At 42.5% G+C, this 16,370-nt stretch overlaps 1 protein-coding gene across 1 annotated transcript; it reads left to right on the top strand.

Moving 5' to 3' along the window:
* Positions 1-12,897: 12,897 nt before the first annotated feature.
* LOC130975003 (uncharacterized) lies at positions 12,898-13,782 on the top strand. Its single transcript, XM_057899838.1, has one exon. The coding sequence runs from the start codon at positions 12,898-12,900 to the stop codon at positions 13,780-13,782; it is 885 nt and encodes a 294-aa protein (XP_057755821.1).
* Positions 13,783-16,370: the final 2,588 nt, after the last annotated feature.

Here is a 16,370-nt window from a genome sequence, read left to right as displayed (position 1 = left end):
GCCCCTAGGTCTCACGTTAGAGTCCACGTTAACTAGGTTAACGTGGCTTCTAACGTGGCCATTCTTAGCCATCCCAACGTTAGTGACAATGTTGAGTGTCACTAACGTTGGCTCATTCTTCATTCCTCATCGTTAGATTCCACGTTAACCAAGTTAACATGGAAGTCAACGTGGCTCTTGGGGGTTGTGTGGTTGCTCCAACGTTAGTGACAATATTGAGTGTCACTAACGTTTTCGACAACTCTCCATCTCTTACATTAGCTCCCACGTTAACCAAGTTAACGTGGGAGTTAACGTGGCTCCTTGCACCTTAGGCCAACGTTAGTGACAATGTTGAGTGTCACTAATGTTGGCTTCTCTTCCCCCTTTAACGTTAGAGGCCACGTTAACTAGGTTAACGTGGCTTTCTAACGTGGCCATTTGTGAGCAATTGCCAACGTTAGTGACAATGTTGAGTGTCACTAACGTTGGCTCAATTTCTCTTCTTCACGTTAGAGTTCACGTTAACTTAGTTAACGTGACTCTTTAACGTGGGCATTGATGGCTTTTGAGAGTATTTTTGGCAATTACTTTTCTCCTTAACTTTGCAAGTTACCTCCCATTCCTTGCTTCCTTTGGTCCTGAAATCAAGCAATAGAGTGCATCAAAGTTCTAGTCCAAGTCATCGGTAATGCAATATACAATTTTGTCATTAAAATCATGCAAAATCCTCATGAAACAATGTAAAATGCACAATGTATGCTTGAATCAAGGTCTGAGTGAATATCTACCCAAAACTAACTTATTTCCTAAGAAAATGCATGAAATTACCTAAAAACAGTAAAGAAAAGGTCAGTGAAACTGGCCAAAATGCCCTGGCATCACTTATCCACAGAGATTCCAAAAAGAAGCAAAGGATCAACATTTCCACAAATTCCTTGAGACTTTCAAGAAGCTGGAAATCAACATACCTTTGGCTAAGGCATTGGAGCAAATGCCTCTATATGCCAAGTTCTTAAAGGAGCTCATCAATAAGAAAAGAAGTTGGAATGAGAAGGAGACTATAATGCTCAGTGAAGAATGCAGTGCACTAATCAAAAAAGGGCTCCCTCCCAAGCTTGAAGATCCTGGAGGTTTCTTCCTACCTTGCACTATTGGAAGCCTATTCATCAACAAGAGGATGTGTGATTTAGGAGCAAGTATAAATCTAATTCCATCTTCTTTAGTGAAAAAGCTTGGCATAGGAGAGGTGAAACCAATATAGATGTCCTTGGAATTGGTGGACCAATCAGTGGTATATCCTAAAGGGTTGATTGAGAACCTTTTAGTTAAGGTTGACAAGTTCATCTTTCCGGCAGACTTTGTGATCCTAGATTCAGCAGAGAATGAGAATGACTCCATAATACTTGGTCGACCATTTTTGGCCACGGCTAGAGCCATTGTAGATATAAAGCAGGGAGAGCTAACCCTCAGGATGCATGAAGAGAGCATCACCTTGAAAGTGTTTCCAGAATCACAAAGTAATGAAGAAACAAGCAAGACAAGTGACTGCCTTCCAAGGCAAGCAACCAACAACACAGTAGAACAGAAGAGTGAGCAGGTACAAGGAGGGGAAGGAATTCAAAAAGTGGCCGGGATGATAAACAAAAAGGGAGGTATCACAACTCGAGTCACTGTCAAAGGAGACAGATCAATAAGAAAGAAAAAAGAAGAAAAACAAGAAGGCTTACAAAGGGTGGAAGAATAAAAAAATTCCAACTGAAGGATTTTCCAAAGGTGACAAAGTACAATTAGTATATCAACAGCTGGGAACAGAAGATCATTACACTGTCAACCAAGTACTCTCTCTTGAGCACATTGAAATTGAGCATCAAGGCACACAGAGAAAGCTTACAGTGAGAGGGGACAAGTTGAGACATCACCAGCATCAACCACCTTAAAGGGAATTCAATGTCAAAATAGTGACAATAAAAGAGCGCTTCATGGGAGGCAACCCATGATTTAAGATTCCTGTCCTTTCTTTTATTCAATAAGTTATGATTACCTGAGCATGATTTTGAACGTTCATATAAATGCATACATTGTTTTGAAGCACATGTCAGACTTCTAAGTTTGGTGTGCCTTAAGGCACACCCATGTTTATTTTTCAAAAAAAAGGCGGTTATTCTTAGAACATATACATAGTCCTTTTTGATGAAGCATATGACCAAACACTAAGTTTGGTGTCTGCATGTGTAACAATGTTCAGAAGATCATTTCCTATTCATGGAATCAAAATCATACAGAGAGGGATCATGCATCATTATTTTTTTTGAAATATAAAATATATATATATATATATACATCAATTGTGAAGAATTTACTGCATTGCTAAGCCATCTTCTCAGTAAGAGATAAGTTTGGTGTTCACCAACCTTTAGCAATTCTAATTAAGGGACACAATTGATCATTTATGAAAAAGAAACAAAAACATCTTTCTTCTTTATTGCAATTCACTTACCAACGTATACATTCATATCCTAAGGCTAGCTATTTTGGTTTATTCAGGAGAAAGAGATTGAGACAAATACAAGGAGGGGCCACGGCTAGGACAAGCTAAGTGAGGAGTGGTCACATGTGCCTAGAAAAGCGTGCTCCTTGGGAAGCAGAATTTGCATGCATGCATCATCGAACACCTAAATGCATGCAACCAATGAGAAGAGAATCCTCGTCAAAGCCTCAACAATGCATGCAGACCGTTCAATCCATGAACCTTCTGTATGATCAACTCAATCTCAACCCTTCATGAGCACCAACGAACTCCTTCCTCATTCATTATGGATTTGTTAGAAAGTTTGAAGAGTTTGCCTATAAATAGCCGTTAGCACTAAATGGTTTACACATTCATTCAAGCTACCTTCACTTGTAAGCCATAATCTCCTCTACTCCCAAAACTAAAGCCAACAATTCCCTTATCTTACACAACAAAACCGAGCATCTCCCAAACACAACACATTTTTCCTCTACTCCCACTTTTCCCTTCTTCTCACCTCAAATCTAATGGCCTCCTCAAGTTCAAAAAGAAGGCCGGGGAAGGAACCAATAGTGACCGAGCCTCCATCATATGATGCAAGAAAATTTAGGTCCCAATTCCATGAAGGGAGATATCATAGGTTCATGAAGACAAAGAATGTCATCTATGAGAAAGGGCCTTGAGTTGAAGGATGGGGAATACCCCATCATGAGGCAAATCACTAAAGAAAGAAGGTGGGAACTTTTATGTGCTCCTCTTGTTGACATCAGTGCAGTCATGATCAGGGAATTCTATGCAAATGCTGTAAAAGAGAACAAAGATAGTGTCCCCTATACGAGATATGTCAGAGGAGTTGAAGTGAATTTCAGTCCAGCAGCCATCACAAGGGCCCTGAAGTTAAGAACTATAACTTATGCAGAGCCTAGTTATGAGACCAGATTGCAGATGGAAAACAATCCTGATGAGATCTTGCAAGGGTTATGTATGGAAAACACAGACTGGGAAAAAGATTCAAAAGGAATCCCAAGCCACTTGAAGAGAATAAATCTCACTCCTGTGGCCAATGGATGGTATGAAATAGTAAGGAGATCTATCCTTCCTACTGGAAACGCTTCTTGGGTCACAATTAAACGAGCACTCTTGACATACTGCATCCTACATGGAGGTGAAATCAACCTCGCACAACTCATATCCGACAGTATTCAAGAGATGGCCAACAGCACAAGCAAATCAAGTGGTCTTGGCCATCCAAGTACAATTCTCAGACTGTGCAATAAAGCTGGAGTAATCTTTGAAGATGAGGACACAGAAAAAGTGAAAAAAGGGAAAGGAATCACCAAGAGGAGCATGGAAGGGTTGAATGAAGAAGATGATCAAGAGGGAGTGGTAGCTCCTAGACAAAGAAGACCTCAAAGAGAGGGAGAACAAGAGCAAGCTCATGGTGCCATAGACATGAGCCAGCTACAAAGAGCAATTGAAGAGCTATCTCAACAACTCATGCAAACTCAATAAGAGCAAAATCAAGGGCGCCAAGAGCAATATCTAGAGTCCCATCCAGAGTTTAGGGAGCAATATTTGAGGGATAAAGAGGAACGAGAAGCTTGGCAACGTCAAATGGAGGAGAAGCAAGAGAGATGGCAACAACAAATGATGACTCAGCAGCAAGAGTTTCAAGCACAAATTCTTGAAGGACAAAAAGAGCAATACAAAGAATTTAAAGAATCATATGATAAGCTGTACTTTAGTCAAGCTAAAACAGGGGAATATAGTCACAACCTATATCAATGGAAGAATATTCATCACACCATGGGAGAAGTTAGATATGCACAAAGAATGGAGAGTGATGAAAACATACAAGCAAGGTTGGAGTACCTGACCCATAATTTAACAACACTCAATCCACAGATCAAGCCATTTGAGCAATGCCCTGAATTTAGAGCCAAGCAACAAGCAAGGTCTCATCACTATACGGAGGTAACATTTAACAGATTAGAAGAAGTTCGGCTCTCAGGACTCTTAGATTCTGTCTGGGATAGAAGATGTCCTGGTGAAGAAATCCGAGACTATTCCAAGCTAGGGAAGAGAAAGAAGAAAAAGGGAGAATCAAGCAGCAGCCACAACCATTAGAAGGTGGCAAAGTTCTTTCATACCTCTTCTTTCATACTTCTAATAAGGAGAAGCATTTCTGAAACATGATATGCCTCCACTGTTTATTTCCTTTTTATTTCATTTTCTTGTACTTGTCCTTGTTCAATAAGTAGCTAGAGAAATGATCTGCATAATGCTTGTCATCCATCACCTAGCCGAATTTTGTTTTCTCTCCCATATGCTTGAATAAAAGAGAATTGTTTGAATTGGAAAGTAAATATCCAATGTTGCATAAGTTAGAATGGAAGTTAATGGTGGTGTATGTGTTTGATTAAATGCATAACTCATAAAATAATTGCTGCATAATGTCATTTTCATTGAAGTGTGATCTAGCTTGCTGTTATAAAGGTTCTTATTAGTAAAGAAAAAGCCCTTGAGAACAAAAATAAAACAGAAAGAAAAGGAAGAAGAAAAAGCCAATGTGGCAAGAAAAATAAAGAATAAAGGCTGGACACCAATAGCTTGGACCCTAGGACACATGCCTGTGGTGTTCTTGTACTAGGATATGCTTGGATAAGTAAATTCTGAGGGGTATTTCAAAACCCGGTCACTTAGATCAACTGATTTCGGATGGCCAATTGAAAGTCCACAATAAAGAGCAACCTAGATACAGAACATTTAGTTATCCAAAGAGATGCTGGGCATCAATGATCCTAGGAAGAAATAGTGAGCCATGTGTCTGTGGTGGAAAGATGTTGAGTAAAAATAAAGCCAAAGGCTACTACTGCAACATTAGACACCAAGCCTCCAAAAGAATAATAAGCTTGTTAAGCAGCATGAGTAAAGAAAAGTTAGCAAGGGAGCAAAGAAAGAATAAACCTTATAACAGGCAAGTTTAGTAAGCCTTTGAGGAAAAATGTATATTATGTAACAGCAACAATAATTGAGTTATCATTGTCTGCATAAAAACTCCATGAATCAAGTTCTGCTATATGCCTAATAAGGATATGTTTTCTTTTCTTGTTCATTTCATTTTCTCTTAGTTTTGATGCTTGCTTGGGGACAAGCAAGAATTAAGTTTGGTGTTGTGATGACAGGTCATCATATACCCATTTTTCAAGCTAATTTCACTTGTTTTACTAGTCTTTATGCACTTTCTTGCATCCTAAGTAAGCAATTTGGAATGAAAATGTATAACTTCTTTAAATCAAACAACCACCATTAAATTGATGCTAAATCATGAGGTTTGAACTAAAATTAATTGATTTTTAATGAATTATAAACCTTATGAGTTTAGAGATACTTTGATTGGTTGTTTTGGTTTCTTGTAGGTGAAGAAAGGAAGAAAAGAAGAAAAACGTGGCTTAAGAAGTGTGGCCAAGAATTGAGAAGTGTGGTGCAACAAAGAAGGAGGAGGTAAACATTGCCCTCCACAAGAGCACACTGCCCTCCAGGAGAGCAACATATTGAACCATGCCTTGAAAAGCAACATTGCCCTGCCTACAATAAGGGCAGAGCACAATTTGATGCCAAGGACCAAAGGAAGCAAAAACTCTGCCCTGCCCTCCTCAAGAGCAATATCGGGCTCTCATGGAAAATAATTCAAAGGAAATTGCTTCCTAGTGCTTCCTATGGGTTTTGTTCATACCCTGACCGAGCTCTCCAAACTCGGTCAAGCTGATAGAAGGCCCGACCTCGACCCAAGGCCCACGTTCGAGGTCGGACCTCGGACAAACAGGCCAAAGAAAGGCCCATCAGAAGGAACTAAGCCCAAAACCTAAAGGCCGAAAGGGCCTGGGAAAGGCGGTTCCGCAAAGATAGAGATGAATCTCCCAAAAGATAAGATAAGATAAGAATATCTTATCCAGGGATGATCGCAGCCAACTACTATAAATACACTGGAGCACCCAGGTATAACTCATACTCTAATTCTACTTGATATCTGCTTGGACCCATGCTAACTTAAGCATCGGAGTGTCATTGCAGGTACAACCCCCCGCCGTTCAGCACAACCAGCTCGGGTCACAGACCCCCCACCTCGGGCCTTGCCAGAAGACCGAGCTACACGTTTCAGGTAACCCTCGGAACATTGGCGCCGTTGCCGGGGACCTGGAAGTCATCCCTTTACCATGGCGGACGACCCTCCCAACAATAACCACGCTACATCAGAACAAGAAGAGGAAGTTGACACCGGAGAACGGCCGGACAGCCCTCTATCACCACGCACTCCAGGAGGAAACAAACAGAATCGCCCAAAGACATCACCCCCAGACAAAGATCCACAAAATCCCGAAAGAGAAAAAAGTTCGGAGATTCTGGAAACAGTTCGGGCACAACAAAGCCGGCTGAGACAACTCGAAGAGGACGTAAAGAAGCAGAAGGAAACTGAACAGGATCTGAGAAGGGAAGCTCGCAAACGCAGAGAATTGGAAGAAAAACTGCGGAAGATAGAGGCCAACCTAAAAGATCGGACGGAACACGGCACCACTCCCGAAAGCAACCATGATCCCTTCACACAAGAGATCATGAAAGAGAAGGTACCGCGAAACTTCAAACCACCAGATATGGACCTCTACGACGGCACCACCGATCCAAGTCATCACCTCAGCAATTTCAGAAGCAGAATGTACTTAGTCGACGCCTCCGACGCGATTCGATGCAAAGCCTTCCCCACCACTCTCACTAAGTCAGCCATGAAGTGGTTCGACAACCTGCCACCAGGATCAATCTCCAGCTTTGAAGACCTGACCAAAAAATTCTTAACAAGGTTCTCTATTCAAAAGGACAAGGCAAAACATGCCCCCAGCCTACTCGGGATCAAACAAGGCAACCAAGAAACTCTCAGAGAGTACATGGAGCGATTCAACAAGGCCTGCCTGGACATACAACACTTGCCCACGGAAGCAGCCATCATGGGACTAGCAAACGGCCTAAAAGAAGGACCGTTTAGCCAATCCCTATCCAAAAGATACCCGACCTCCTTATACGAAGTACAAGAACGGGCAGGAAAGTATATCAACATGGAAGAAACCTCCCAGCTGAGAGACTCTTCCAGGAAGGAGTCAACCTACCCGCCCCGAGATCGAGATCGGGAACAGAAAAAGAAAGAAGAATCCAACTCGGACAAGCCACGAAAATACCACAGCTACACTCCCCTCCGAGTCTCCCTGGTAGACGTCTACAGAGAAGTATGCCACACCGAGAAGATCCCACCACCCAAACCTCTGAAGCACAAGAGAGCAGGAAGAGATCGGTCCGAGTACTGCGAATATCACAGACTCTACGGCCACTCTACTAACGACTGCCACGACTTAAAGAATGTTATAGAAAAGCTAGCCAGAGAGGGAAAACTCGACAGATACATAGCTGAGAAAGGAGAAGAAACCAGAAAGAGAAGACGGGGAGATAACGAAGATCGGGCCGAGCAAACACGAACCCCGCGAACTCCTGAAAGGCACATACACATGATAAACGGAGGTTTCGCAAGGGGAGGGACATCCAAATCCTCACGGAAGAGACACCTCAAAGAAGTCTACCATGTCCGAGAAGACAGCCCCTTACCCGAGTTACCTACTATCTCATTTACCCGAGAAGATGCTCTTGGAATAATACCCGGACACGACGACCCTATGGTGATCACCATCATCCTAGCCAACGCCAACTTACATCGAACCCTGATCGACCAAGGAAGCTCAGCAGATATCCTGTTCAAAGCAGCCTTCGACAAGCTCGGACTCGAAGAAAAAGAGCTAAAAGCCTATCCCACTGACCTGTTTGGACTAGGAGATACCCCGATCCGCCCCTTGGGATACATCTCATTACACACTACCTTTGGAAAAGGCGAGCAAACCAAAACACTAAGCATCGACTACATTGTAGTCGACGTCACTTCAGCATACAATGCCCTCATCGGACGACCAACCCTAAACAGACTAGCGGCTATAGTCTCGACCCCACACCTCTGTATGAAGTTCCCTACCGCAAAGGGAATCGCTACCCTAAAAGGCGACCAAAAACTAGCACGACGATGCTACAACGAAAGCCTGAGCCTAAAAGGGAAAGAGGTCAACACAATAGAACTCGGGCGAGTCCAAGCCCGAGAAGATCTTCGGCCACAACCAGAAGGAGAGACCGAAAAGATCCAGATCGGGAACACACCCGAGAAAGTAACAAACATAGGGGCAAACCTCGAAGCAGGCCTAAAGGAGGAACTCACAACCCTCTTAAGGGAGAATTCCGACCTCTTCGCCTGGAAAGCCTCCGATATACCAGGCATAAGCCCCGACCTGATGTGCCATAAGCTATCAGTATACCCGGGATCCTGACCTGTCCAACAAAGACGCAGGAAGCTCGGGCCCGAACGCATGCAAGCAATAGAAGAACAAGTGCAAGCACTACTAGATGCAGGGTTCATTAGGGAAGTAAAGTACCCCCTATGGCTCGCAAACGTGGTCCTAGTGAAGAAGCCCAATGGAAAATGGAGGATGTGCGTCGACTACACGGATCTCAACAAAGCCTGCCCCAAAGATCCATATCCACTACCGAACATCGACGCCTTAGTCGATGCCGCTTCGGGCTACAGATACCTCTCCTTCATGGATGCATACTCGGGATACAATCAAATCCCGATGTATGGACCCGACCAAGAAAAGACCTCGTTCATAACCCCAAGGGCAAACTACTGCTACGTAGTAATGCCCTTCGGGCTGAAGAACGCAGGGGCAACCTACCAGAGGCTAATGAACAAAATGTTCTCAGAACACATCGGGCTACAGCTAGAGGTGTACGTCGACGACATGCTAGTAAAGACACAAGAAGACAGAAACTTGGTCGCCGACCTCAGCAGTATCTTCGACACCCTCCGGAAACACAACATGAGACTTAACCCGACAAAGTGCACCTTCGCCGCAGAAGCCGGGAAGTTCTTAGGCTTCATGCTGACTCAGAGAGGCATCGAAGCAAACCCGGACAAATGCCAAGCAATACTCAATATGAAAAGCCCGACGTGTGTCAAAGAAGTACAACAACTAAATGGGAGACTAGCCGCCCTATCAAGATTCTTGGCAGGATCAGCGATAAGATCACTCCCTCTCTACTCACTCCTAAAGAAAGGGAAACCCTTCTCTTGGACCCCGGAATGCGAAAAGGCCTTCCAAGAATTCAAGGAATTCCTCGGGCAGCCACCAATCTTAACCCGACCTCTAAAAGGGGAAGAGCTCGTACTATACCTGTCGGTCGGACATCGGGCAGTCGCCTCGGCACTAATACAAGAAAATGAGGAGGGGCAACACCCCATATACTTCGTAAGCAAAGCACTACAAGGGGCCGAATTAAACTATCAGAAAATAGAGAAATTCGCCTATGCACTAGTGTTCACAGCTCGGAGACTCCGCCCCTACTTTCAAGCCCACACCATCAAAGTCCGGACAAACCAACCCATGAGACACATCCTACAAAAGACAGACATGGCAGGACGAATCCTACAATGGGCGGTGGAATTGTCCGAGTTCGACCTCCACTATGAAGCCCGGACTGCCATAAAATCTCAATACCTAGCCGACTTCGTCGCAGAATACACTGAGACCCCGGGAACCCCACTCTCATGGAATCAGATACTCAGAATCTACAACAGACGGGACCCTTAAAGGAGCAGGATCTACCCAACCTAGACCACTCGGAATCTTGGTCGACATTGCTTGAAACACCTTTCGAGACATAAAAAATCTTGCCTACAAAGAAAGAATACAACAGCAAGACAAAAATCACACAAAGGCAGAAAAACCAAATTCAACAAAAACAAAAGAAAGCAAAGTTCTTTTACAAACAAGAAGGCAGCAACTCGAATAACAAAAATGGATCGGAGAAAAGAGTCCCCCCACACACACATACAAAGCAATAGCGGCGCCTCTTTTCGGGGCAACCCGGGCATAGAAGATATCAGAAAAAAGAAGCGTACGAAGAATAAAAGCGAAAAAAGCAAACCTGGAAAGGAAGAAAGCGACGAGCTCCGACGAAAGGAAAAACGGCGGCGCAGAAAAGAACTCTGAAAAAACGCACAAAAAATGGAAGACGAAGAACAGAGAGAAAGAAGAGAAGATGCTCGAAAAGAAGTGATGAATAAACAAAGAAAAATGAAGAAAGGGGCAAATAAATAAAGCCTCCACAGAGCGCCGCACGGAAATCGAGGAAGAAACGGTAACAAGCAATAAATGCTGAAACGACCGTTTTCAAATTTTGAAAAACTACTATGCCCGAGCTCGACCTTCCGAAAAAAGACGAACTCGGGCAGGGGCACTGTTCATACCCTGACCGAGCTCTCCAAACTCGGTCAAGCTGATAGAAGGCCCGACCTCGACCCAAGGCCCACGTTCGAGGTCGGACCTCGGACAAACAGGCCAAAGAAAGGCCCATCAGAAGGAACTAAGCCCAAAACCTAAAGGCCGAAAGGGCCTGGGAAAGGCGGTTCCGCAAAGATAGAGATGAATCTCCCAAAAGATAAGATAAGATAAGAATATCTTATCCAGGGATGATCGCAGCCAACTACTATAAATACACTGGAGCACCCAGGTATAACTCATACTCTAATTCTACTTGATATCTGCTTGGACCCATGCTAACTTAAGCATCGGAGTGTCATTGCAGGTACAACCCCCCGCCGTTCAGCACAACCAGCTCGGGTCACAGACCCCCCACCTCGGGCCTTGCCAGAAGACCGAGCTACACGTTTCAGGTAACCCTCGGAACAGGTTTCGAACCCAAGATCAAGGAGGAAAGGAGTAGCGCTCAAACACAAGGAAAACAAGCAAAAATTGGCTTGCTTTCAATCTCCAAGAATCGAACACAGCACCATGAGGAAGCAAGGAACTAGGCGTGACTTTGGTGCCAAGAAAACCAAGGAAAAAGGAGCAACATGTGCCACCACCGAGTTTCGAACGTGGGACTTCACCATTGGCACATTGCCCTGCCCTCCACAAGGGCAGGGCAGCATTTCTTGGTGCATGGCGCAGCATCTTGGCACGGCCAGGACTTGAGCTCTCGGCCAGCAGCATGCACGCACGGGCAGCACCTGGCGCACCATGACAACTCTGCCTTGCCCTCCACAAGGGCAGGGCAGCATCCTGCAGCATCTTGAACGCCCATCACACGCACGAGGCCGCATGCACCATTTCCTGCTCTGCCCTCCACAAGGGCAGGGCAGCCTCCTGGAAGCCATTTTCTCATGGGCTGAAAATTGGATTAAAAATCCAATTTAATTAATTTCTTGACCAAATCAAAAGCCCATCCAAATTCCAAAATCCAAAAATAGAAATTGTATAAATAGGAGATAGTTTGATGTAATTAAAGAGCTTCTTTTGATTTTTGAATTTTTACATTTTGAAACTTCATCTTCTTTGAGAGTTTTGAACTGAGATTTGAGAGAATTAGGGAGGAGAATTGATCTCTCTTCTTCCTTGTTCTTGCTTGAGCATTTTTACTTTTCTTGTTTGAATCTTGGATGTGAAGAATTGAGGAATTTCTGTCTCAATCTCCATTTAAGATCTCTTTGATTACCTCACTGCATAATTAAGTTGAATCCAATTTCCTTTACTGCTTCCTCTTTAATTTCTTGTTAATTGCTTTGTGAATTTGGATCTGGGAAGGCAATTGAGATCTAGACTTTGCTATCTAGTCTCTGGAGTCCTGAGATCCTATTTTCCTTTTGGTTCTTCTGTGAACCCCTGCTGCAATTTATTTTCCCTTTCTGTTTGAGATCTAACAGAACTCAAACCATCTCTTGCTTTGATAATTGTTGCAATTTAATTTCCCTTTCTTGAATTCTGAAATCCCAGTCCTCAAATCCCTTTTCCATTCAAGCAATTTATATTTCTTGCACTTTAAGTTACTATAATTTACATTCCTTGCACTTTAAGTTTCAGTCATTTAATTTCTTGTTCTTTAAGATTCAGCTCTTTTACTTTCAATTCTCTTTAATTTCTGCAATTCTTTCCTCCCCCTTTACATTTTCTGTCATTTACTTACTGTTAGATACAAAATCACTCAACCAAAACTTGATTCGCATGACTAAATCAACCACTAAACTAAAATTGCTCAATCCTTCAATCCTTGTGGGATCGACCTCACTCTCGTGAGTTTTATTACTTGATGCGACCCGGTACACTTGCCGGTGAGTTTTGTGTTGGATCGTTTTCCACACATCAATCTGCAGTAACACTAACTCAGCGCAAAGGGAGAAATGTCAAGCTATCACCCTCAGAAATGGAAAGGAATTGAAGGAGACCCATAAGAAACCATCAGAGAAGAATTCAGATGAAGAAGACATGGGACAAGAGGGAACTCGAATCTCCACCCTTAAGTCACATCAAGAAGGAGAAGCGCTCAAACCATGCCTCTCAAAAGCTCCATACACCCAGCAGCTGCAGTTAAAGAAGAAGGGAGAGGATAACCAATTCTCAAGATTCTTGGAAATCTTCAAGAAACTACAAATCAACATACCCTTTGCTGAAGCAATAGAGCAAATACAACTTTACGCCAAGTTCTTGAAGGAATTGATAACAAAGAAGAGAAGTTGGAAGAACAATGAGACTATGGTACTCACCGAAGAATGCAGTGCCATCATCCAACACAAATTGCCCCAGAAATTGAAGGATCCTGGGAGCTTCCAAATCCCTTGTATCATAGGGGAAATCACAGTGGAAAAGGATTTATGCAATCTAGGAGCTAGCAAAAATCTGATGTCCTTAGCAATGATGAAAAAAAGGAAGATTGAGGTAGCTAAACCAATAAGAATGGCCCTGCAACTAGCAGACAGATCATTTAAGTTTCCCCACAGAATAGTAGAAGACTTGTTGGTGAAGGTGGGAGACTTCATCTTTCCAGCAGATTTCGTAGTATTAGACATGGAGGAAGGAGCTAAGACTTCCATCATCCTGGGAAGGCTATTCTTGGCCATTACCGGAGCCATCGTTGATGTCCAAAAAGGTGAACTTGTCCTTAGATTACATGAGGAGAAAATGATATTCAATGTGTTTAAGGCCATGAGTTACCCACACAACTCATTGGGAGAATGTATGAGGTTGGACTCGGTGGAGGCTTTGGTGCAAGAAACACTTGAAGAAGAACTTGAGGAGTTAACAGAAGAAGAAGAATTAGCATCAAGCAAAGAGGCTGCAGCCGCTGAAATGCATGTTCCAAGCACACTATAAGGGAAAGATGAAGGAAAAGAAGTACCCAAACTTGAGCTGAAGGCACTGCCACCCACTCTCAAGTATGCATACTTAGGAGAAAATAAAAGTTATTTAGTGATCATAAACTCAGCCCTCAGCCAAGAACAAGAGGAAAAGTTGCTTCAAGTCTTGCAAAAGCATAAGGATGCCATTGGATGGACACTTGCTGACTTGAAGGGAATTAGTTCAGCCATATGCATGCATAAGATACTTCTGGCATAAGATACTTCTGGAAGAGGATGCCAAACCTTCCATTCAGCCCCAAAGAAGGTTGAATCCAACTATGAAGGAAGTAGTTCAGAAAGAAGTCATGAAGTTATGGCAGGGAGGAGTAATCTACCCAATTTCAGATAGCCAATGGGTCAGTCCAGTTCAAGTGGTCCCCAAGAAAGGAGGAATCACTATGGTACCCAACGAAAGAAATGAGCTAATCCCGACAAGAACTGTCACAGGATGGAGGATGTGTATTGACTACAGAAAGCTCAATGAAGCCACAAGAAAAGATCATTTACCACTTCCTTTCATGGATCAGATGTTGGAAAGACTTGCAGGACATGCATATTATTGTTTTCTAGATGGTTATTCAGGATATAACCAAATAGTGGTTGATCCAAGAGACCAAGAGAAAACATCATTCACCTGCCTATATGGAGTGTTTGCCTACAGGCGCATGCCATTTTGGTTAAGTAATGCACCTGCAACTTTTCAACGCTGCATGCTTTCCATATTATCAAATATGATAGAGAAGTTCATTGAAGTTTTCATGGATGACTTCTCAGTATTCGGAGACTCCTTTCTTAATTGCCTAAACCATCTTGCCTTGGTATTAAAAAGATGTCAAGAGACCAACTTGGTCTTGAATTGGGAAAAATGTCACTTCATGGTGACAGATGGATTAGTCCTTGGCCATAAAGTTTCTCCAAGGCATTGAGGTAGAAAGAGCTAAGGTGGAGCTAATTGAAAAATTACCTCCACCAAGTGATGTCAAGGCAATTAGGAGCTTTTTGGGACATGCTGGCTTCTATAGAAGGTTTATTAAAGATTTTTCAAAAATGGCCAAGCCCTTAAGCAATCTCCTAATGTCTGATACACCATTTATCTTTGATGAGAAGTGCATGCTAGCATTTGAAAACTTAAAAAAGAAGCTATCCTCAACTCCTATCATCACCCCACCTGATTGGAATTTAGTACTAGAAAGCTTTCAATCTTAATTCAATTGGTTAGTTGTCTTGGAAAAGAAACTCTCCATAATTGGATCTCTTCGGAACCTTGGAAGAGGAATGAAGAGATCATGCTAGAAATGCTTTCTCATGCTGGACCAATTTGGGTTTGGATGGATATGTGACTATAATCCTACCAATACTTGATTTGGGAAATGTATGTGGTATAATCAGTGACCATACTTCATCTCTTCTCATGAGAAATTGACCAAGAAATTGGCTATTGATCAAGATTTGATAGACTGGATTACCAAAGAATTGGAATCCAATCACTTAAGATTGCCAAGGAGATCAATGAATGCATTGATTGAGGAAGAGATGAGAATGAATTTGATCCGGAGAATTGCAACATCTTCCCATTTCTGATCTTACCCATTCCCTTTAATTTCTGCCATTTACTTTTATGAGCATTACCCCAATTCCCCATTTAAGATTCTGCACTTTAATTTCTGCTATTTAATTTCTAGTAATTTAAATTTCTGCATCTCAATCTCAATTCTGTTTAGCTCAACTAGCATATTCTTCCAACTAAAGTTGCTTGACCAATCAATCTTTGTGGGATTCGACCTCACTCTATAGTGAGTTTTACTTGACGATAATTCGGTATACTTGCCGAAGGAAAATTTGTTGAGAGACAAGTTTCCATGCATCAACATTAGCATCCCTAGTGAGCAAAAGGTGGTGGAGTTCCTTCTTCTTCTCTCTTTCAAGTCTAAATAAGAAAAATCATGTATGAAATAGATCATGCCTCCATAGTAGCTTAGGAATTTTCAATTCTGCCTTTAAGATTTCTTTTCTTAAGTCTATATGTGCTAGTCTAAGTTCCCTGTTGCATCTTCACCTTGCTTAAATTGTATGCTTGTCTTTTAAGATGAATGAAAAGAAATGTTATGAAAGAAATAAGAGTTGAGTTCATTTTATGAAGAAAAGTCCCAATATTTATGGTGTGTTAAGTGACTAGCTAAGTTGGTTCACTAGCAAGGTATAAGGGGCAATTATGTGTTTTGAATCATGTACTTGAAGCACATCCTATGAGACTAGCTAAATAACAAGATCCTAATAAGAAAAAGAAAAAGAAAAGTTAGAGTGTGAAAAAGAAAGGAAAAAGAACAGGAAATAAGGCTAGGCACCAAGGGTTTGAATCTTGAGGCATGTGTCTATGGTGCTCTTGTGCAAATGATCTGCTTGGATGAATAGGTTCTTAGGAGTGCTCTATCACTTGGTAACCTGGGTTAACTAACCCGAGATTATCAATTGAAAATCCACTATCAAGAGCAACCTTGCCATAAAGCACTTAGTAACCCAAAGAGGTGCTGGACACCAAGGCTTCAAGAAAGAAAATAACAA

Source organism: Arachis stenosperma, chromosome 4, assembly GCF_014773155.1.
Source record: "Arachis stenosperma cultivar V10309 chromosome 4, arast.V10309.gnm1.PFL2, whole genome shotgun sequence".
NCBI lineage: Eukaryota > Viridiplantae > Streptophyta > Magnoliopsida > Fabales > Fabaceae > Arachis > Arachis stenosperma.
The sequence above is the reverse complement of the archived record's forward strand: the minus strand, read 5'-3'. Positions and strand labels throughout refer to the sequence as shown.

Excerpts from the sequence above, each read along its gene's own strand:
- LOC130975003 (XM_057899838.1), top strand. The coding sequence starts at position 12,898 with ATGGGACAAGAGGGAACTCGAATCTCCACCCTTAAGTCACATCAAGAA.